This window comes from Drosophila ficusphila, unplaced genomic scaffold, assembly GCF_018152265.1.
Source record: "Drosophila ficusphila isolate 14025-0441.05 unplaced genomic scaffold, ASM1815226v1 contig_414, whole genome shotgun sequence".
Taxonomy (NCBI): Eukaryota; Metazoa; Arthropoda; class Insecta; order Diptera; family Drosophilidae; genus Drosophila; species Drosophila ficusphila.
Window position 1 is genome coordinate 15,349,256 of NW_025064328.1, and position 21,485 is coordinate 15,370,740.

At 47.8% G+C, this 21,485-nt stretch overlaps 8 protein-coding genes across 13 annotated transcripts; 4 read left to right on the forward strand and 4 right to left on the reverse strand.

The window, feature by feature from the left end:
- Window position 1: 1 nt before the first annotated feature.
- On the reverse strand, window positions 2-2,026 carry LOC108101875 (inorganic pyrophosphatase). Its single transcript, XM_017206411.2, has 6 exons — window positions 1,824-2,026; window positions 1,294-1,412; window positions 831-1,226; window positions 627-778; window positions 463-572; window positions 2-158 (listed from the first exon to the last, which is right to left on the reverse strand). The coding sequence occupies exons 1-6, from the start codon at window positions 2,023-2,025 to the stop codon at window positions 127-129; spliced, it is 1,011 nt and encodes a 336-aa protein (XP_017061900.1). The 5' UTR covers window position 2,026; the 3' UTR covers window positions 2-126.
- Window positions 2,027-2,637: 611 nt separating this feature from the next.
- LOC108101922 (E3 ubiquitin-protein ligase ZNF598) lies at window positions 2,638-6,086 on the forward strand. The gene is made up of 6 exons (XM_017206499.1): window positions 2,638-3,187; window positions 3,239-3,384; window positions 3,447-4,010; window positions 4,066-5,284; window positions 5,352-5,549; window positions 5,612-6,086. The coding sequence occupies exons 1-6, from the start codon at window positions 2,912-2,914 to the stop codon at window positions 5,807-5,809; spliced, it is 2,601 nt and encodes an 866-aa protein (XP_017061988.1). The 5' UTR covers window positions 2,638-2,911; the 3' UTR covers window positions 5,810-6,086.
- Window positions 6,087-6,684: 598 nt separating this feature from the next.
- Window positions 6,685-9,050, forward strand: LOC108101839 (unconventional prefoldin RPB5 interactor-like protein). Its single transcript, XM_043208381.1, is given in 4 exon segments — window positions 6,685-6,772; window positions 6,834-7,132; window positions 7,190-8,560; window positions 8,562-9,050. Coding segments are annotated over 4 exon segments (2,082 nt in total). The 5' UTR covers window positions 6,685-6,742; the 3' UTR covers window positions 8,944-9,050.
- A 21-nt stretch (window positions 9,051-9,071) lies between these two features.
- On the reverse strand, window positions 9,072-12,642 carry LOC108101837 (RNA polymerase II subunit A C-terminal domain phosphatase). Its single transcript, XM_017206351.2, has 7 exons — window positions 12,171-12,642; window positions 11,988-12,081; window positions 11,487-11,923; window positions 11,169-11,350; window positions 9,943-11,103; window positions 9,664-9,873; window positions 9,072-9,601 (listed from the first exon to the last, which is right to left on the reverse strand). The coding sequence occupies exons 1-7, from the start codon at window positions 12,542-12,544 to the stop codon at window positions 9,468-9,470; spliced, it is 2,592 nt and encodes an 863-aa protein (XP_017061840.1). The 5' UTR covers window positions 12,545-12,642; the 3' UTR covers window positions 9,072-9,467.
- Window positions 12,643-12,721: 79 nt separating this feature from the next.
- Window positions 12,722-15,363, forward strand: LOC108101840 (peptidylprolyl isomerase domain and WD repeat-containing protein 1). 2 transcript variants are annotated; one of them, XM_017206353.1, is made up of 10 exons: window positions 12,722-12,977; window positions 13,039-13,242; window positions 13,298-13,481; window positions 13,537-13,769; window positions 13,830-14,043; window positions 14,099-14,401; window positions 14,456-14,574; window positions 14,720-14,840; window positions 14,897-15,116; window positions 15,174-15,363. In XM_017206353.1, exons 1-10 carry the CDS (start codon window positions 12,812-12,814, stop codon window positions 15,318-15,320), a joined length of 1,911 nt encoding a protein of 636 aa, XP_017061842.1. In that variant the 5' UTR covers window positions 12,722-12,811; the 3' UTR covers window positions 15,321-15,363. The 2 variants fall into 2 exon arrangements, with proteins under 2 accessions (XP_017061842.1, XP_017061843.1); XM_017206354.1 differs by lacking the exons at window positions 14,897-15,116; window positions 15,174-15,363 and having other exon boundaries at window positions 14,656-14,837.
- A 72-nt stretch (window positions 15,364-15,435) lies between these two features.
- On the forward strand, window positions 15,436-18,667 carry LOC108101841 (steroidogenic acute regulatory protein-like). Of its 5 annotated transcripts, XM_017206357.2 has the most exons (13): window positions 15,457-15,715; window positions 15,775-15,815; window positions 15,923-16,062; window positions 16,132-16,280; window positions 16,339-16,497; window positions 16,599-16,652; window positions 16,713-16,845; window positions 16,902-17,035; window positions 17,212-17,364; window positions 17,418-17,522; window positions 17,580-18,121; window positions 18,176-18,299; window positions 18,357-18,667. In XM_017206357.2, exons 3-13 carry the CDS (start codon window positions 15,963-15,965, stop codon window positions 18,453-18,455), a joined length of 1,752 nt encoding a protein of 583 aa, XP_017061846.1. In that variant the 5' UTR covers window positions 15,457-15,715; window positions 15,775-15,815; window positions 15,923-15,962; the 3' UTR covers window positions 18,456-18,667. The 5 variants fall into 5 exon arrangements, with proteins under 5 accessions (XP_017061847.1, XP_017061846.1, XP_017061844.1 ...); XM_017206358.1 differs by lacking the exon at window positions 15,775-15,815 and having other exon boundaries at window positions 15,436-15,527; XM_017206355.2 differs by lacking the exon at window positions 15,775-15,815.
- LOC108101843 (neuropeptide SIFamide) lies at window positions 18,563-19,161 on the reverse strand. The gene is made up of 2 exons (XM_017206362.1): window positions 18,939-19,161; window positions 18,563-18,879 (listed from the first exon to the last, which is right to left on the reverse strand). The coding sequence occupies exons 1-2, from the start codon at window positions 19,069-19,071 to the stop codon at window positions 18,794-18,796; spliced, it is 219 nt and encodes a 72-aa protein (XP_017061851.1). The 5' UTR covers window positions 19,072-19,161; the 3' UTR covers window positions 18,563-18,793.
- A 91-nt stretch (window positions 19,162-19,252) lies between these two features.
- Window positions 19,253-21,235, reverse strand: LOC108101842 (testis-expressed protein 9). Its single transcript, XM_017206361.2, has 2 exons — window positions 20,086-21,235; window positions 19,253-19,955 (listed from the first exon to the last, which is right to left on the reverse strand). The coding sequence occupies exons 1-2, from the start codon at window positions 20,694-20,696 to the stop codon at window positions 19,361-19,363; spliced, it is 1,206 nt and encodes a 401-aa protein (XP_017061850.1). The 5' UTR covers window positions 20,697-21,235; the 3' UTR covers window positions 19,253-19,360.
- Window positions 21,236-21,485: the final 250 nt, after the last annotated feature.

A 21,485-nucleotide genomic window follows, 5' to 3' on the forward strand; every position in this document is an offset into this window, starting at 1 on the left:
ATTTGATTGCGGTGCAAAACTTTATTCAACGTACTATATATTCAATATCATAATTCACAAGTGCAAGCATTTCCGATTTGATCAGACTACGATAATCTTGTAGCGGAACCACTCCAGTAGGACATTTCACTTGAGGTGAATGAAATGCCAAGTGTCGACTGCAATAACAAAGGGATGTGATTTTAAAGAGGTTTATTTCAACATCACTATGAGTACGTATAACGATTATTAAACGCAGGCCAGCCAATTACAAGTGTTGGGTGTTTAGCAGTATTTACAGCGTGGGTAATTGATTTTGGTTGGTAACAGGACAACTTAAGCTAACTATTAGTAGGCATGCTGGTTGGGCTTGTGTAACCAATTTGTTTGCAAGCTACTGGTTAAAGCGTGTGCTGGAGTGGCGTGTTTTGGTGGGGATCGGGTGAAGCGGCTATAAGCTCGATCTAACATAGTAAACCTTACCTGTGTCGGGCACCTCCTCCACCTTCCCGTCCTCGGGGGCTTCGGCCAGCAGCTTGGCGGCCTCCTCCTTGGGAATGACGTGCTCCGAGTTGCGGTTGGTTATGTTTGTGCTGCAAAGGAGTATTTGAGTATCCGAGAGGACCTTGAAAGTGTACCGAACTCACGTGGAAATGGAGTTGGCTGGCCCGCTTTGGTGGACCAAGTTCTGCCAGAACTTATGGGTCTCGGCGATGATGGTGGTGGCGAATTCCGCGTTCTTAGCGTCGCCGTTGAAGGCAAACTGGTTCTCTGGCTTGCCATCGGGAATCTTGTAGATCTGCGGACAAAAAGAGTTAGGAGAGTGCCTTCAATACGTAAGGAATGCCCACCTTGAACCACTCGACAGTGGCGCGCAGCAAGCCAGGGAAGTACTGGTCGACGTCGGCGATGTCGTTGACCTTCGAGGCCAGCGGATCATTCACGTCGATGGCGATGATCTTCCAGTCGGTCTCGCCCTCGTCAATCAGGGCAATGGTGCCCAGCACCTTGACCTGCAGGACATCGCCGCGCTTGGCCACGCGGTAGCCGATCTCGATGACGTCGATGGGGTCGTTGTCGCCCTTGCAGCCGGTGGAGGGCTCGATGTGGTCGGGGTTCTCCCAGGTCTGGGGCAGTGCTCCGTAGTTCCAGATGTAGCCCTTGTGCGGGAAGCAGTTGGCCACGAACCGCAGCTTGCCCTTCTTGATGTCCTGCTTGATGGGGTTCAGCGGGGTCTTCAGGCTGATCTGGGGGCGCAGACATGCAATCGCTGGATTAGGCTACTGTTAATTAGCGTCGCCAGGTCAGACTCACCTCCATCTTGGCGTTGGTCCAACGGGGCACCTCCACGACCATGTTGTAGACGGTCTTCTCCTCGTTGGCGTACAGTGGAATGTCGTGCATCGGCGAGATGACATTGCCGCACTTGTTTTCTGTGGAGAGTGTCCAGAAATGATTACTTTTGTTGATATATGGCACCTGCAACACGCGATTTGATTGATTAAAATGCTGTCGGCCTGTCGTCTAGACAAAGGTCACTTCTGGGCTCGCGTGCCCGTCTTGATTGGCCAACCGAAATTCTGCCCCTTAATTCGATATCTGCTCTATGGAAGCCGCAATAAACGGAGATAAGGCCCGAAACTTTTGGTGTTTCCGCCGGTTCCGCCGCAAAGACAAATCGGCCGATCGCTGATAAGCCGACGAGCTAACGAGAGTCCGGTTTGACTTGTTGCATAATTTGCCCGATTAACTAAGCCCCTATGCCGTAACTGCATTAGGTGCAGGAAATGCAAATGGAACCCAAGCCGAGAGGTTAGGCCGGGTCACCTTTCTCGGGAACTTACTGAAGTACAGGCTGTAGCTCGGCGAGTTCTTGGCGCCCTTCTCCACGGTCTCGTACAGGGCCATCTTTACTGGATGCTTTTGCTGTGGGTCTGTCTGAATAAGTCTGAAACTGCTGGTCAGAGGTGCTGCTGACGTTAGAATTGAGCTCGACAAGGCGACCGCACGTGAAACGCGAAAAAAGCCCCCAATAATTTTTGCCATGGTTGCCACTTTCCGCAACTTGAACTCAAAGTCCCCAAAAATCCATTTTCACAATTTCACCAAAGCCTTTTCTTCCACCAGGTTAAACGTGGGTTTCAGTCTTGGTTTGACGTTCTCATATTTTAGTTTAAATAAATTGTTATTCTCCGACTACTAATAAAATCAAAGCGCGTGTGTGAGAGAGATGTAGAAGTATTTGCAAAAAAAAAAAAAAACATATAAAAATTTGATATCAGAACTATTAGTTGTGTTGGGACTACCTTCATGACTTTTAAAAAAAAGTTGGTACAAAATTTAAATATTTCAGCATAATTAACCCCTATTTGACATTTGCATAGAATGTTTTGATATTTTGAAAGTTGATTTGGCAGAGTTAAAATATGCAGTGGAATCCGTATATCAAAAATACCGAGTCAGCTGTTAGAATTAATGTTAATGTTAAAGCCGGAAAGTTGGTCACGTAGACGTTACGAACAAAATTGATATTTAAACTTATATTCTAGAATTTATTTTCGTTATATTCTTTTCAGTTTCTAGAAAAATTGTTTTTTTTTATTTCTTCTCTCTTGATAAAAAGCTTTAGATCGTATGCTATCGGCTCATCGTTGCGAGCTGGTTATCGATGAACTGCCACTCATAACAATCGAGTTTTCCAATTTCGGATTTTTTTCCTATTTTTCGTGTGCGTGCGTGTTGCCTCGTGTCTGCCCTTGGAAATATTCCTCCTTTTAGACTGTTTTCGCTTGCTCAGGAAACCAACGCAGGCGAAGCGCCGGGAACCCCAAACCTAAGCTAATTCACCTGAAACCCCGAGTCGCACTCCGATTACCTAGTGCCCTTGGCAACAAGTAACTTTCCCCTTCCACTCACTGCAAAACCTGTCGAAATGCAGAACGGAAAGCAAAGATCAGGGGCCAGGTCCGCGTACAACCGTCGCCCCAGAACTGGAGCATCCACCACCGTCGTGGAGAATTCCGTAAAACCTGAACCCGCGGACACCCAAGTGGGCAACGACGACAACGCCTGTGTGGTGTGCTTCAAGAACGTGGACATCTACTCCATAGGTGACTGCGATCACCCAGTATGCTACGAGTGCTCCACCCGGATGCGGGTGCTCTGCCAGCAGAACGAGTGCCCCATTTGCCGGCATGTCCTGTCTAAGGTACATCTTCGCTTCGTCAACCGAACCTATTCTAAACCTCTTTTTTTCCAGGTTCTGTTCACCCTTGAAAAGCTGCCCTACCGAGAACTGGAAGCCAACAACCGCTCCGACTTCTATAGCAAGAAGTATCGCATCGGCTTCTGCAGCGCCGAGATTCAGCAGCAGTTCTTCAAGCTGCTCGACCATCCTTGCCCCAAGTAACTATACCGAGTCAACTCAATCAAACATACACATAATTACCCCATTCCCCGAACCACAGATGCGATGCACCTCCGTACCGAACCTTCCAGGGCCTGCGAAACCACGTGCGCAGCGAGCACAGCTTGCTGTACTGCGATCTCTGCGTGGAGACCCTCAAGATCTTCACCTTCGAGCGCAGGTGTTACACCCAGGCAGAATTGCAGCTACACAACACCAAGGGTGATCCGGACAATCGGTCCCATCGCGGCCACCCACTGTGCGAGTACTGCAAGAAGCGCTATCTGGACAGGGACGAGTTGTTCCGCCATCTGCGTCGCGAGCACTATTTCTGCCACTTCTGTGATGCAGACGGCTGCAATGAGTTCTATAACGATTATGCCGATCTGGCGGACCACTTCCGGCAGGAGCACTTTCTCTGCGAAGAGGGCAAGTGCGCTACCGAGCAGTTCGTTGGTGCTTTCCGCAACGAGATAGAGTACAAGGCGCACGTGGCCAACGTACATGGAAAGTCGCTCAACAAGCAGCAGGCCAAGCAGACGCGAACGCTGCAGCTGGAGATTACACTGGGACCGCGCGGACGCAGCGGACAGACGGAGCAGGGAATAGCCAATATGAGAGCCAGGTGAGCGGGTGGTATGTTGATGTAGGAGACTTACTGAAATCCTTAAACCTCTTAGGAACGACGAGCACAACGACTTTCTGGACGAGTTGCCCTCGAGCAGCCAGCGCCACGTAAGCATCGATGCTGGCAACGAGGAGCAGTTCCCCACGCTGAGAGGCGCCTCCACCGCGCCAAGTGTGTCCTTGGTCAGACCTCCGCCGCCCTCGATGCGCAATCTTAGCGGAACCTCTGGTCTTGCTCGCACCAAAGAAAACTTCCCGGCTCTGGGAGGGGGAAACGGAGGTGGTGCTGCTGGCTCCTCTGCCAGCAGCCTCGCCGCCAGAGCTGCTCAGTCCCAGCACCCTGTGTCGGCAGTCTTTAAAAAACCAACCAGCGCGGCCGCAACTTCTTCCAGCCGGAATGCTCCTCCCAGCAATGGAATGCTTTTGCACGTATCAAATCGACCAGCGGCCGTGGCCAAAAAGGCAGCCGCACCGCAACTTGACTTTCCCGCTCTGCCGGGCAAGGGCAACAAGAAGAATTTACGCAACCTGGAGGAGGACATGCTGCCGAGCGGCTCTACAATTCCGATGACCAATATATCAGCCAAGCATCGGTCTTTGGCCGATGATTACGTATCTGTGGCCAACCCGAGCAATTTCCAGAAGCTGCAGATGGTGCAAAAGGAGGAGGACGCGGCCAAAGCGCGTCAAGAGGCTTTGAAAAAGAGCGCGCCCAAGCTCACCGCATCGGAATTTCCCAGCCTTGGACCGAGTTCCAGTGCCAGTTCGAGCAGAGCTGTTGCTCCGAAGCCAGGCAACGGTTCTCCTCTAAACTGGTCCAAGCCCACGTCCGAAAAGAAGCAGCGAGAGTTGGAGAATCGCAAGGCCAAAGTGGCACCTGCCCCAGTGTTGCCCACACCCGCAGCTAAATCCGCTCCCAAGGCAAACAATAACAATGTCCAGGAGCAACACGGCAACAAGAAGGATAAAAAACCGAAGGATAAAAAGAGCAATCAAGAAAACCAGCCTAAGACGGGCAAGCAAAAAGAAAAGAACAACAACGAACCAAAATCTACATGCAACGGGGATCCGCCCACGCCAACTCGTTCTCCTGGCTCAGGATCCGGCGGACCGCTCAAGCCACCACCCGGTTTCGTGTCTAATGTGACGGTCAACTCGGTGGCCAAGCTGCCCAACAATCTCACGTTCACCAGTTCGCTGGGTGAGTCCTATAACATTGTACCGAGTCCGTATACGTACACCGACCCGCCAGATACTGGTTTGCGTAATCAGGTAAGGCCGAATCCTGGACAATCATGAACTTGGAATTATATTTGATATAACCTTCGTTGTTATTCAGAAATTGGTCGACCAGGTTATGAGCCAGCTTAAGACCCCCGAGGCGTTAAACGAATTTCGCATGCTTTCGTCCAAGTTCCGGGAGGGATCCTGTTCCGGTCAAGCATACTACGAGCATTGCCAGTGCGCCATGCTGGACTCGTTCTACAATCTGTTCCCAGAGCTTCTGGCCATGCTGCCAGATATAAGCAAGCAACAGGTTAGACCCCTTACCTACGAAGTTTCTTCATCTAGTAACCCTCTGATTTTGTCGAATTCCAGGAACTTTATCTAGTGCACAAACAGCATCTGAACAGTTTGCCACCCGCCCAACGTAAATCCGTGCCGACACTTGATGTTTGCAAAGTCTGCAAACAGATCCTCATCACCGCCGACTTAGAAGCCCACCAGCAGGTGCATGAGCTGACCAAAAACTTTCCCGTGCTCGGAAGCTCGGCTTCCATTTCGCACCGCAACTAAGGCGCACGGATCGTAGGATGACAAAAGCTTTACCCCTGTATATTTTCTATGTATATACCGACCGTTTCAAACAAAAGGAAACCCAGGAAGTGGAAATCTGAATGTGAACTAGCCGAAATACATGTGTCACACCTTGAGGCGCGCCCTACGAAGCATTGTGTTCGATGTGACTTAGTCCAAGCAATAGCAAAGTGAGCAAGGGATGCGTTTTTAATATTTACGAGTGAGCTTGTGTTTAGCAAACGCCCGCAACCTAATAAAGTTCAAATCAACCACATTTTGACGTTTTAATTAGTCCGATTAGTCAATGGCCAGTGGACATGTTTGTTTAACTTGTTCTTGGGAAGCCCCCTTATCGCTTCAGAGCATATGGTTATCGGGAGCTTGGTTATCATTAAATTGAATTGCTGTTGCAAGTCAAGAGCAGATTTTATCGGGCCGATTTTCAACCTTTTACATTATCTTCATAAATCGGTTGCCATACCTTATCTATTACATATACATATATTTTTTTTGTTGGGTTGAAGCTTTAAATTATCATCAAAACATGTACAATTGGTTCACTTTGTTTATTTTGTTTTGTTTTGTGAAAAAGTAAGCCCAAAATATTACCTTTGCTCTTAACAGCTTCCAATAATTTTAAGTCAGAAAACTTGTTAATGAAAATAAAAACAATTTATAAAAAACTTGCTTTTCGAAATTTGCCTATGGGAGCTAAGATGCTTTTAGTCAAGCCATCAATTCAAATCCATTTAACCGCCTAATATTTTCTTAATCATTGGGGAAAACACAAATTTAGAACAATATATATATATATCTTCATTTTTATAACATAATTTTCCATTTATAAATATATTTTAGCATTTTTATAAATTAGATGGTATATTTTAAAAGTTACGCCACGTTCACACTAAAGACCAAAAAACAACAAAAATGGACCGGCGAGAGGATGCTTTGCGACAGGTATTAAATTGTTTATTAGGATATTTAATTTGGGACTACTGTTAATAAACCCGTACGATAGGCTCTCGATAAGAACGCTAGTGAAACGGATCGCTGGCAGACTTTCAAAATCGACAATGAGAACACAATCCGGAATCTGGACTTGTTCGCCAAAAATCTCAGTGTGGAGGTTATGGTTCCAATTGGTCGGAAGGCCCTGATGCCCGGAGAGCTGATCCACACCAACGAGCTTCTGGTGGGTCACTACAAGGGTTACTTTTCTGCCTGCTCTGCCCACAAGGCGAAGGAGATCTGTCGCCACCGCCTAAAACTGGCCGAGGAGCAGCTGAAAAAACTGCAAATCGAGTCCGATCTTTGGCAGTAAGTTAATCTGGTTATTAAGGTTTAAAAATGTAGTGCTTACGCTTGTCTTTGCAGTAACAAACTTAACACACCATTTACGGAGGGTGCAGTTCCTAGTGGGGATCAGGTGGAAATCGTGGAAGACTTCAACGAGGAGTCGCATAGCAAGTGGATGGCGGAGCACAGGGAACGGGTGCGCCAGCAGAAGCAAAAAGAACGCCTCAAACGACAGGCGGAACCTCCAGGTACCGATGATGTGCTGAAAAAGCTGGAGGAGCGCGAGATGATGGAGGAACTTGGTCTGGATCCCGATAACATAAACGAAGAGGAACTCCAGGAACTTTTTGATGGAGGGCCCAGAGAATCGAGAACCGAACCTCCGTCTACGGCCTTAACAGAAGAGGAAGAGTCGGCGCTCTGGAAGAAGCTAGAAGCTGAGGAGCTGAACGAAACTACAGATCTCGGTTCAGAAGCCGAGACCAGTTTAAAAATCACAGACGAATTAGTGCAACAACTTATGTCGGGCGGATCTGAAGCTCCTTCCACCAAAAAGCGTATAGGAGGCATTAAAAAACCAACGGAAACAGAAGATGCCATATCAGATGAAGACGAAGATGATGTTGAACAGGAGGAGGAGGAGGTGCGGACTGTTCGAGAGCAGATGTCTCTGCTGCCCAGTGAAGAACGTGAACCCTTTCTCAGAGCTCAGCTGCAGGTGCTTAAAGCGAAAATGCGACAGATTCAAAAAGTTAACTTTATCAGTGACGAACTGGTTCATTTAATGAACGTGGTGGTCATGCTAGAGGATGATCTACAGGATATGATATTCGAACAGGAGCTGGAGGCCAGCAAGGAAAACGATGCACAAGAGGAGCCCGTTGAAGTACCTGAAACCATACCTGATACCAGCACAAACAAACGGCGCATTTCCTTTGCCACCGCCGACGAAAAGCTAGAGTTCAGACGAGAGGAAACTGTGGCCGAAATGTTGCCCAATGCGAAGAAAAAGTCAAGGGATGTTATAAAGCTGGATGAACCTGTCAAGCCAGAAGTGATTCAGGAACCAACAGTCAGTAAAAACGAGCGGAAAACAGACTCTGATATTCTGCAAAAGGTGGAGAAAAGCATTGAGTTTGTCAAGGAGAATCAAAGTGTCCAGGACTTCGATTTGCTTAATCGTATCTTGGATGAGTCCACTGGGCGTATTAATACTTTACACATTAGTTTTAAACATTCCGATGCCGTACTTTTACCCAGAAGTAATCAAGATAATGACGTACCAGGAAACCCAGCGGACTTCTATAGGAAATATGAGAAGGACCGGGCCCAGTTGAATCCATCGTTTCCCATTTACGTAAACGGATTCGAGGGTGAGGAGCAGGTTAAAGTGCCCATATTGAGCGAAGCCTCGCGCGGGGTAGCTTATGAAGATCCGAGAAGTCAGGTAAGGCAATTCAAAGAGGTTCAGAAAAAATTGTTACCTTCTATCCTTACAGTTTTCCAAACCAAGTACTTCTGCGGGAGAATCCACTGACCCCGAATCAGTCACCAAGTCAATACTGCGAAACAAACAGGCTGTGGAGCTGGAGCCACACATCGTGAACCAGCAGCCAAAGAAAGGGAAGAAAGGTCGAAAGCAAAAGAAAAAGGATCGCACCCTGGACGACGAACTGCGCGAAATGAGTGCCTACACAAAGGTCATGCATGATCTCGTGGAGAAGGAGCCCACGGCACCGGAACCTCTGCCGCAGGGCAAGTTCATAGACTCGCACGCACCGAAAAAACGGGTCAGTCGCTTCAAGGAACAGCGGGCTCTCAACAAAACGTAGCGAAGAGTGAAACTCCAGCTGGGAATTACATTTATATTTGTTCAAGTTTAATGTGGATTTGTATTACAAACTCAACGCAAACAATAAACAACTACTGGTGTGGTGTACATTCGTTTTTAAATTAAACACTAGATACTAGTCCGCTGAAACGGAATTTATTTTTAAAATTTACAATAGGCTTCAATTTACAATATATCAGAATGAGAGTTTTTGATTCAAAAATTCACTGCGATTGGAGGACCGCCTCGCCGGCCAATGTGCGATCTCTTACAGGCTACTTTAAAAGTACATATTAACAGCTAATACATACAGTACGGAACCTAAGTATAAGCGTACCCGGATGCTCCACTCTAGCACGAAACTCATTATTTTTTGTTCCTCCATGCTCTACAGAAATGTCAGAACTTGAACTAGAAATGTCTTAAATGGCCGAGCAGCAGGCCCTCCAGCGCGAGGACATTTGTCCCTGCCTGCTGTTCGCGGATCTTGCTGAATTTCTAAGAGGCAAAGTCAAGATTAGGCAGCTAGTCCTCCAGGCCAAGGAACTCTCTCTCCAGGGCGGCACCCATCATGTTCCACTCTCCGTCGTCTTCGTCCTCTGGGTCCTTCTCGCTATTCGAGTCGGAGCCCATTTCCAAATCGGAAGGCAGCTTTTCCCCTATAAAATAATTTAACCAAGAATAAGTTGGAGGTTCAAGGCATTTGTGATTAACGACCCACCTCGTCGAAACTTAGCGCTGGGCATCTCATCGTCGTCATCCTCGTTCTCGTTATTGTCTTCGGCCTCATCGTTTGAACTTATATCATACTCCAACATGTTCGGTGCCCCGATCATCACATCCTCGCTACGCGTGAAGAAGTCATGGGCTCGATTGGAGTTATCATCTTCGCGCTTTCTCTTTAACAGTTTCTTGTCCATGGGAGGGTTTTCTTTAATAAACAAAATAATAGTCAAGTAATTAGCAAATGTCGCGGAGTTAAATTATGTAAAAGACTCACCGAAGTTTACGGGCCCCTCGTCGCTGGAAGAGTCCGACTCGAAAAATGTCTCGTAGTCCTTGTTCATGGACTCGATGTCCGCGTTGGTGAAGACCAACAGCGGGTTAAGGGTCTCCCGAAAGTTGCCGCTCTGTTCTTCCTGCTGCTTGCTGCTGGACGGCGAGATCTCGGACTTCTCGCTGTAGTTGACTACGTGCTCGGGACTGTGGCAATGAGCGGGTGGCTGGCGGCCCTTGTTGCGCACCTTGCGGTCTAGTGGGAAGAGCTTCTCCTCCACGTGCTCCCAGCGCTCGGCGCAGGTCCACAACCAGTTCGCATTGACCACCTTAATGGCCGCCTCCTTCTTGGCGGCGTTTACCTTGTAGGTGCCCGCGTTGACCGCCACCAGATGCGTGATATCCTTGCCAATGTTCGGCTGCACGTCGGCGCCCAAGCTTTTGGCGATGAAGTATGCCCGCGACTGCTCCAGCTTCATCTGCGTGGGCACTAAGCCGGAGAACACCAGGTTCTTGCCGCGCAGCACCTCGCAGCGAATCTTCGGAACAATGACCTTTAGATCGGGAATCTCCATAGTCTCGTCGTAGATGGCGTAGAATCGCTTGTGAATGTTCCGCAGTATGACCTCCAAATATAGCAGGTAGTCGTCGGGGTCCTCTATTTCAATCTGCTTCTGCCCTTCGAGGGGAGCGCGAATGCTAGGCGTGCTTTTAGACGTGGTGGCCACATCTTCTTCGGCCGCCGGGCTCTTCTCCTCCGATGAGGTGGTGGATGAGGCTATCACCTCGTTTTCTTCTGACGGGGCAGCTTCCACCTCAGCTTTTGTGCTTTCCTTGGAATTTTCGTCAATAACGACTACGTCCTCGCCATCGCTGGCCGCCCTTTCCGCAGACGAACTGTCGTCCACTGCCAAGATTTCCTCTGCCGCAGTCTTGCCATTTAACTTATCACACGTCTCTTTGGGTGCCTCAGCGGCGCTCGAAGAGTTAGAGATCTCTGGGTCCTTGGCTTCGGCTTCTAGTTCGAAAACGTCTACGGATTCCTCATTTCCCTCGTCGTCCTTGCTTGTGCTTGAGACAGTATTGTCGCTCTTTTCAGTGTCTTCTGGTTTCACTTCGGCGCTGGTTTCCTTCTTGTCTTTCTCTTCCTTCTTTTCGGTAATCTCTGCAAGAAGTGGAAATATTATGAATGGATTTAACATTTTAAGGAAATGGAGCCCAAATAATCACCCTTGAAGTCAACGCCTTCGCCGTCTAGTTCATGCTTGGACAGTCCCGGAGGAGCATTAATGTCACCAGTGTGCTGAAAAAAGTGATAGGGCTTGACCTGAATCAAGTTGGAGGCCATGTTCCACACATCCTCCCGATCGTCGATGATGCACACCATGGAATCGCCATTAGGAAACAGAGCTCTGTAATAAGCCAATCGTATTTTATCGTTAAAAGCAAAACCATTAGAAAATCATTAATGCAAAATATTAAAAAAAAAAAACTAAAAAACTTTTTACTAAATAATTAAAACGTAAAAGCTTATTTAAAGATACCCACTTCAAGTTGTCCGTCTTGCTAGTGGCATTAAAGCACTCATCTCTAGACAGAATCCTGTGCGAGAAGAACTTGCCCTCAGGATCCAGGAGCTGGGCAATCATGTGAGCGTAGTTGCGCGCCCCGAACGTGCAGATGTGCAGCTCGTACAGCTGGGACATGCGCTCCAAGAACTCGGCGGTGCCGGGGCGCAGGCGCGTGTGGTACCACGGCGAGTGAGGGCCGTACAGCTGGAAATGGTAGATGCCCTTGATGTTGTCCGGCACTGTGTCGTTGGTGGTGTGGATCACCGTCTGGTCGAGATCGACAAGCAGCACTAGTTTCCGGTCGGCCAGCAGGCGGCGGGTGTCGTCGTGCCCGAGCTTCTGAGCCAGCTTCTGAGTGACCTTAAGATCAGGCATGGTGTGCACCATGGGAACAGAGGCCTCCGAGGTTTGTCCCTGCGGATGGAGAGGGTTAATTATTCAGCACACATATAGGTGGTGGTTCGGGTGTTGCACTTACATTCTCGTTCTGACGCAAGTCGGCTCCGCAGTCCGCGCACATGTCCTTGATGACCGTGGTGTGTATGCACTCGGACAACTCCAGAATGGCATCCCTAAAGGACAGGCTCGGTTAGTGTGTATACTGGCTGCATAATTGCATTCGCCCCCAGCCCCTGCCCCAAAAGCCACCCCCGAAACTCACCCTTTCGAGAGGAGCTCCCCGTCCTTTCGGAGCCTCTTCTTTACCACCCCGGCGCGCTGGGACTTGTACTTCTGGACGGAGCTGTCGCCGCCCGCCTTTTCGCCCGGCTTTCCGTCCTCGCCAACGGGCTGGTAGAGAAACAGGATTTGGGCCGCCGACACGAACTGTCCCTCGCGAACCCGCCATTTATTGATTACCGCTCTCGTCTCGTTCTCTCCCAGCGCAGCTCTCAAAACAATGATGCCGCCACTTGCGTTGTTTGTGCCTCCGCTTCCCCCGCCTCCGCTATCGTCGACGTCCGCTGCTCCACCGGCAGCCACGCCCCCCGCCGATCGACTGGGCGTTGCGCCCTCCTCGTCCGATGTGTTCTGCATCGCTGGGCTTGCGTTTTTATATACAAGTAATTTGTTTAAATATCCGTGCCTTGTTGTGTTTGCAATTTGTGTGAATTTTGCGAGCCATTCGCCCAGAAGCGCCGTTCACCCCTGGCCAAAATCAGCTGACGTGGAAGCTTTTGCAACACTGGAAAATTTCCGCCGTTTGGACTCCGGTGCTGAAAAACGGCCTTAAACATCTGTTTTTGTTCCGGGTAAACGTGAAAAGCGTCTATTTTCCTGTGTTTTTGTTTATAATTTTCCAAAATGAGCGATAGAACCAAAGAGGATCTGAAGCGCAGTGCGCCGGAGGAGGACAGAGAACCCAAAAATGGAACTTCAGACGAAAAGGAGGCGGAGGGCGAGGAGGACGCCTGGATAGGACCCATGCCTTCTGAGCAAAGCGCCCCTGTGCCAGCAAAAAAGAAGAAGGGTAATAATTAATCCTCTTGCTCTTACTACGAATAGTTATTAATCCAATAAACTCTTCATAGTCCTGCCCTACGAGCACATATTCCTGGAGAACCTGCCCAATGCGGAGAGTTACGAGAGGAGTTACATGCATCGCGATGTGATCACCCATTTGGTGTGCACTAAGACAGATTTTGTGGTGACCGCCAGTGTAGATGGCCACATTAAATTCTGGAAGAAGGGCGAACTGGGAATTGAGTTTGTAAAGCATTTCCGCAGCCATCTAGGTGGGTTTATGCCTCAAAGAATTTATTTTCATTGACTAATCACCACAACTTGCAGTACCTATCAAATCGCTGACCACCAATGATAGTGGCACACTGCTTTGCTCGGCGGCCACGGATCAGACAGCCAAGGTTTTCGATGTGGTCAACTTTGATATGATCAACATCATTCGACTGGGTTATACGCCACAGTGCAGTGAATGGATAAATGGACCAGGAGATGCCGTCCAAGGATTGGCTATGTAAGTATGCTGTCGGAGTTTAAGGGATGCACAACTTATACATCTCTGCGTTTAGTTCGGACTCGGAGAGCAGCTGCATACACATCTACGATGGGCAAGGAAGTGGAGAAGTCTTGCACACGCTGGAGAAACTGCACTCTGCTCCTGTGGTCGCCATGTGCCTTAATGTGGCCATGGAAACAGTGATTTCAGTGGATCGCAATGGCATTCTGGAGTACTGGCAGAATTCCAAGCACGACTACAAGTTTCCGCAGCGTCTGGTCAATTTTGACTCCAAGCTTGACACAAGTATAGTTTGTAAACGCAGTTAACTTATCTCCTATTAAATTTGGATCATTTTCCATATAGGCCTCTTTGAGTTTGCTAAGCAGAAGACTCAAGTCACCGGTTTGGCTGCAACGCCAGATGGTAAGAGGTTTGCCGCCATATCGACAGATCGCAAGGTCCGCGTCTTTCAGTTTAACACTGGCAAGTTAATCCGTGTGTTTGATGAAGCCCTTTCCACCTACACTCAAATGCAGCAGACGCAGCATGCCTTGCCCAACATGGAGTTTGGCCGGAGGTGCACTACTTCTTTAATGTTCATCTTTATCAAATATTAATTATACATTTTATAGAATGGCGGCCGAGCGGGATCTGGAGAAGACTGCTCAAAACACGACCCTCAATATTATTTTCGATAGCACTGGCAACTTCCTGCTCTATCCAACGATGCTGGGCATCAAAGTGATCAACGTGGTGACAAATCGGTGCGTCACTATTCTAGGGAAAACGGACAACATTCGGCCGCTGCAGGTTGCCCTTTTCCAGGGCAGGATCAAGCGACAAAAAGCAGCCATCACACTGGAACAAGAGGCTAGCGAGAACCCAGCACTGCAGAATATTTTAAATGATCCAACAGCATTTTGCACAGCCTACAAGTTAGTTATCACAAAAGTTAAACTATGAATGTTTTCTAATTCAGATTTTATTAGGAAAAACCGTTTTTACTTGTTCAGCCGAAGACTGCCCTCAGACCTGCAAGATGTCGATCGTGACATCTTTAACGAGAAGCCTTCGAAGGAAGATATAATCGCGGTGCCAGAGGCCACAGGTATATAGTCAGCGCTTGTCTCATTTTTACTTGTTTACTAACAACTAACCTGTTTTAATTGCACGCTAACCGTTTCTCAAGACGAAGGTTATCCTTATCTGATATTTCAAGACCAAGTTAATACAAAATGTTTGATCTATTCTAGTCGTGCAACGTATCTATGAGAACGTGGTGCTCCACACCACGAAAGGAGATGTCCATATGAAGTTGTTCTTCAAGGAGGTGCCAAAAACCGTGGAGAACTTTTGTGTTCATGCTAAAAATGGGTAGGAAACCTTCAGGATAGTTTGTTCAAAGCATTTTAATAACACTTCGTCTATAGGTACTACAATGGCCACATATTCCATCGTGTGATAAAGGGCTTCATGGTTCAGACTGGCGATCCCACGGGAACGGGAACAGGTGGCAAATCTATTTGGGGAAGCGATTTTAAAGATGAATTCGTGCCAAGCTTAAAACATGATCGTCCCTATACGGTCAGCATGGCGAATGCGGGTCCAAATACGAATGGCAGTCAGTTCTTCATTACAGTCTTGCCCACGGTAATTTTTTTTTTATCTAGGAAAAAGTTTATCTATTAACAAAATTAAATATTTCAGCCATGGCTTGACAACAAGCACACTGTTTTCGGACGAGTGTACCGCGGCATGGAAGTAGTTCTCAATATTTGCAATGCAAAGGCGAATCCGAAAACGGACAAGCCCTACGATGACATTAAAATTATATCCATTCACTTAAGTAATTAAGCAGAGATTATAAATACAACTTTTGATTCAGCACAGATTCAAATACTGTCGGTCCCGCTCTTTTAATCAATTCAGTATTTTTTGATGGTTGGTATTTTTTGGCTACCCAATTTGCGGCACACTAATCAGCTGTTTTGTTGATTTTCGTCGGTGCTTCTTTTGTTCAGATAGTGTATTTAAAAAGGCCTAAAACTGGGACAAATAAATGTTAGTAATTAAACGGCAAATAGCAGACGTTTACTTGCATCTGCAGAGGTTGTTATTTGCTATTAATCGTTTTTACCGGAAATAGAAAGTTACTCCTTGCAAAATTATGCGGGTTTCTGCAGTATGATAACTTTTGTTTATGATTAGACAAAAAACAAAGGGAAGACGCCGAAGCTAAAGAGTCACTTGTGCGTATCGATAATCTATAAATGCCAGTAATCTATACCTAAAATAGTTTCTGCTCCAGATTTAAGACCTAGTTTGTAGAATCATTCGATTGCAAACAAGGTATATATAAAGTGCATATGGCATAGTTTGTTATCTTTGGTTTTTGGACCTAAAAATTAGTCATACTCAAAATCTATGCAGCGAATTGATTAATCCTCATATTCCAGCATTCAAGACATGAGCTAAGCTGAGTGAATCCTATTTGCCATGCCTCAAATGGATCCGAATGATGTCCGTAGTACCGCCCAGCTGATTTTGTCGAATGCTCGGCAAGGAAACAGCGCCTACAACATGCAGTATGATATGTGTGAGTACAGGAAGAAATAACGAGGTACATGAATCCCTCCAAATAATAAAGAGCTTGAACCTATTTTAGCGCGAGCACATTCCATCAACCTGATCACAGAGGACTTCCTAGCCGGATACATGCAAGATGGAAGGATGTCGGTGGTTCGCCGGTTTTTCTGCCTCTTTGTCACCTTCGACTTGGTTTTTGTTTCTTTACTCTGGCTCATTTGCATTGTGGTATGCAATAGAGTTATGTTAATTAGATGCAGTTCGTTTGAATTAACTTCGTTTACAGATCAATGGGGACAATATATTCACTGCCTTCCACAAACAGATCGTGGAGTACACCATCTATAAATCGCTCTTCGATGTTGTGGTCATCGCCATCTGCCGTTTCGTGGTGCTTATCTTTTTCTACGCCATATTATACATCAATCACTGGTCCATCATAGCGGTGGGTTTCATTTTTGATTTGATTATCTTATTTATCTTTATTCAATTGTAGTAAGGTGCTATTAGTAATAAGGAACAAATTATTTAAAACATTCTTTTTAGCTCTCTACAAGTGGGTCTTGCCTGTTCCTGATATCCAAGGTGTTTGTATTCGATGTAAGATTTGTCTACCATTCAAGATTTCTTTAAACTCACATTATTTTCTCTTTGGATTAGTGGCTGGACTCTAAACAACAAGTATTCGAAGTGATCCTCATAATAACATCCTTTATTTTGGCTTGGGGAGAAGCCTGGTTCCTGGATTGTAGAGTGATTCCGCAGGAACGTCATGCCCAACACTATTTTCGAAGTATAACAGCTAATCCTAATCTTATTCTACATATTTAATTGGAATTCGTGTTAAAGCAATGACATCAAACGATCGCACCCCCATGGAACAGCCTGCTATATTGATTGAGCACGAACGACCGCCGCAAAGTGTTACCGAATTTTATTCACCCATGGACACGGCTCGTCATTCCGACGAAGAGGAAGAGGAGGTAAGGTATTCATGAATGCGCATTTCTAAATCGATCTGGAATAAGAAAGTATATCTAGCGACTATATAAGATGCTGGGTTGATCAGCGAAAGAAAGATTCTGTTCAGATGACATCGGTAGTTGTTTCTTTGAAGACTTTTCTGCCTTGCTAATTTTTATTATTCGTTTTTCCTAAGGATGAGGAGTACAACCAAATGGGCTTGGATTGCCTGCGAAAGGCCTATGAAATCATTGAGTCCAGTGACTGGAAGGTGGAGAAGGTGACACAAAAGGGCGACACCGTTCACAGCACTCAACGGGAGAAGGTTGGAAAGATTTACAAAGTGACGGTAAGCGAATTATTAACTTTCTTTGATTATCATCTAATTCATACTATCTGCAGGCCCGCATCAAGTATCCTGCTAAGGCGCTAATGGAAGATCTTTTCTACCGCATTGAAGAATGTCCCAAGTGGAATCCTGCTCTGCTGGAATCAAAAATTGTGCGGGTGGGTATCTACACAACACGTAAACAAGAGCCTTTCTTATTATTGGGTTAATTTCAGAAAATCAATTCGTATACCGATATAACCTACCAGGTGTCTGTCGGAGGCGGAGGTGGCATGGTAAAAAGCCGAGACTTTGTAAACCTGCGTTCTTGTCGTCTATTTTACAATGGCAAAATCTGCGACGACGATGAGGCGGCTCAACTGAGCAGTGATGACGAGGGCAACAGCAGTCTGAACCGTTCCTGCGAGGGAAGTGTTAGCACTATTTCGGATGGCGAGTCGACTCCTCTGCTGCCAAGCAGCGTGTCCAGTTGCAAGGCCACGTTCCCCAGCTCATCGAAGGGGCCGGCGATTCCCTTTGACACCTTGGGCAACAGTTTGGGCGCCAAAAGCCTGGGGCCCATTGTAAACTTTGAGGAAGAGCCACCGCCGCTGGACCAAGATGCGTTCGAGGACGCCAAGGACAAGGAAGATGGTGAGGCTGAGAGCATGACAAAACCAAATCCACCCAGCGTGGGGAAAACTAAGGATAAAGTTTGGGTTACCTCCGCGATTAGTGTGCAATATGCGGGGGTTCCGCCCTCTTCCAAATACACAAGGTGGGTTTGCGAATTTAAATGTGAATATAAATTAACGGGCTTTTTCAATTTCAGAGGTCAGAACATTGTCAGTGGGTTTGCCTTTCGTGAAATAGTTGGCAAGTCGGATAGCTGCATTGTGGAATGGGTGCTTTGCTTGGACCTTAAGGGATATATTCCCCGCTATGTCCTGGATGCAGTAAGTCGTAAAATCCCCCTTATTTTCCTTGTTTAATCAGATAATAACTCTTTCAAGGCTCTCACCTCCTCCATGACCGAATATATAACCAATCTGCGCAAGCATGTCAACGAACTGAGGCAAAGGGGGCGTGGCCGAGCTCCCAGGACCCACTAGGAGGTCCGCAAAACTGTATTTTAATTTTAATCCCATTGTATCTCAAGCGAGTGCTGTCCGCAGCCAGGTATCTATTAGAATATTTCAGTAACTTTGCAGAGGGCGAGTTCAGTGCTGTAGGTTTATTGAGTATTGTACGTATATGTATGGCATAAGTTCTATGTACCTATATGCACGGCTTACACTATAAATTTTATACATGACTTTTCTAACGTCTGGCATTTCCCCATTCAGTCCAAGGTGCAGGAGCAGGCGCAGCACCTGCTGCCCACCTGTCGCTGGTGTATGTGTCGTAGGCTCGAGATCAGTTCTTGGAGGCGGAGTCGCAGGGCGTGGTCCTATTTGCTGTCGTTCTGGGGAAACCACATGGGACACGCCTCCATGGCCACCTCGCAAACGGCGCTCATCTTGGCGCTGTCGTAGTCTGGATGGGGAAACGGATAGGGGTATGGATTCGCTACAAGGATACGGATTTCCGCTTACCTAGACTGTTGCGCTTGCCGAAGATGCTGCCGTTGAAGGGAGGCTTCCGGTAGGCCGCCTCGCTGGAGCCCAAGAGAACGGCTGTGACCAGGATAGTGACCAGGAGCAGAGTGAGCGTGAATCGCAGAGCCATCTTGCAGTTGTCGCTGAGTGTTGTGGGCAGTGTGCAGTGGCTGGTGGTCTTAGCGCTGGTAGAAGCAGGATGATTCTGTGCCAATCTGAGCCGAACCGCTGACTTTTATACCCGCCAGCCGAGCAGAAGGATTCCAGCCCGGCTAATCGAGTTACCCCCGGCCTAATTGAAAAGCGATTGCTTGGGGACTTGTTCGAGTGAGGGACCATAAAATGTAATTACATTCTTATTATTTACATCGGTGGGTTGTGCTTAAACTAGGCTGCCATCCGAGGGCTGGACAGGATGCTCACGTCTTGGCGTTCCACTCGAGCACCTTGTTGAACTCCTTCTCGCCGAAGCCGATGGCCGCCGACTGCTCCATGCAGACGGTCTGGCGCTTCAGGTTGTCGATCATGTACAACTGCTTCTTGTAAGCGTTGAGGAGGTCGCACCGCTGCCGCTTCAGGGCCCGGATCCGGCTGTCCCGCTGCTTCAGCTCCTTGCGGTGCTCCTCCGCCTGGTCGCGCTGCTCCTCGCGCACCTGCTTCAACTCCAGCCGCGCCGTGTCCGCATCCTCCTGGGCGCGCGACAGTCGGTTCTCCAGGTTCATGGCCGTCTGCCGGGACACCTTGGCGTCCCGCTTCAGCTGCTCCAGCTCCCGCTGCTGGGCGATGAACTCCTGCTGCCGCTCCTTCTGCCGCCGGCTGGCGTCCTCGCTCTGCCGCTCGGCTCGCAGGAGTTGCTCGGAGAGGTGCTTGTTGGAGCTGATCGCCTGGTCGCGCTGGTTCTCCGACTTGCGCTGCGCCTCCAGAGCCAGCTCAAGCTGCTCCTTCTGGCGGCTCAGCTCGCCGGCATGGTGGGCGTGATCCTCCTCCAGAATGGCCACCTTGGCCTTGAGGAATCTGGAAGTGGAAGGTGGCTTGCTTGCTTAACATTAAGAATTTATAAACTTTATTTCCAATTCACCTAAAGGAACTGTATTTATCTGGCATTCCCAGATTGTTTCCCCTTTCGAAAGCCCCCTTCACTTACTTAATAAAATTGTCCTTGGTGACCTGCTTCTTCAGGTGACCATTGACTACGGTGGTGCTCTCCTGCTTCTGGGTGACCTCCACCTCGACGACTTCCGGCTTCCGGGCGATCTCCACGGCGTCGTGCCGCATCAGTTCGTCCAACGAGGGGCTCTCGCTGAAGTTGGGGTTCCGGTACTTGACGAACGTGGCCGTCTTGCTGCTCACATCCCGTGTGAAGGTGCTGAACTTGGACACCGTTCGGCTGGTGGGGGAGGAAGGTCCAGCTGTGGACTTGACGTTCTTCCAGTCCCCAGTCTTCTTAGACTTGGACTGCAGACTCGTCTCGGGTATTGGCGACGTGGCTGTGCCGCGGATCGACGGCCCCGTTTCTTTGCCAGGAGGAGTTTTAGGCGAGCACTTTGCGGGCGCGGTGGTGACGCCCTTCTTCCGGAGCAGGCTGCTCGGACCCTTCTGCTTCTGAAAGGTGGAGTATCGGGGCAGCGCCACCCCGCAGGCGACGGGAGATCCTTTCGCCGGGTACATGGCATCGGCGGCGGAGCTGAGGGACAGCAGATTGAGCTCTTGGTTGATCTTAAAGAGCTCCTTCTCGCGGGACAGGAGCTCGGCCATTACGTTGGATCGAGCCGGGGACAGCAACTAAGTTTCTTGCAATAGGGATTCTGATTTGATAAAAAGCCTGGACAAACTACACACATTGAATTTTTCTCAGCTTGAATTTGCTTTCGATCTCCACACGACTCTATCAAAGTTGTTATAATACGTTCGCTAGGAGTAAATAAAACTTCTGGACGCCAAACAGTGACAGTTACCCCTGGCTACCTTTTCCTGGCTCCCCGGCCGGCTTTTGGGAATTGAAGGGGTCCTGCGGGAGTCGCGTCCTGTTGCTATTGAGGGAGGGTTTTTCGGTTTGTTCGATTTCCCCCGGACGACTGTTGCTTGGAACAGGAACTCACTTGCGGATTGAGGCACTCAATCAACTTGGCCAGGTGTGGGTGTTATAATTCACACAGTAGATGGCAAATCGCGTGGGCTGACTATGCTAATACTCTTCAGAATTTGAATGATGTAACTGAACTACAAATAATTTAAGAGTCTCAGTGCAAGATTAAAATTTTTATAAGATTTAAGATTAGAGATATTAATTAAGAAATTACTTAAAAAAGAGTAATGAATATAAGACTCCTTTGATCGTCTTAAATTTATGTAAAATTTCTTATGCGTAAAAGTGGTAATTGATTGAACAGCTTATCTGCATTTTCTCACGTCTGAAAATAATAATTCGTCCACCTTAACCCAAGGGGATCAGAAAGTCAAGAAGGAGAACACGCATAATAACCATAAATATGGGTATAACTAAAAGCATAAACAGAAACGCGCGACTTCAAGGGAAACAGCCCC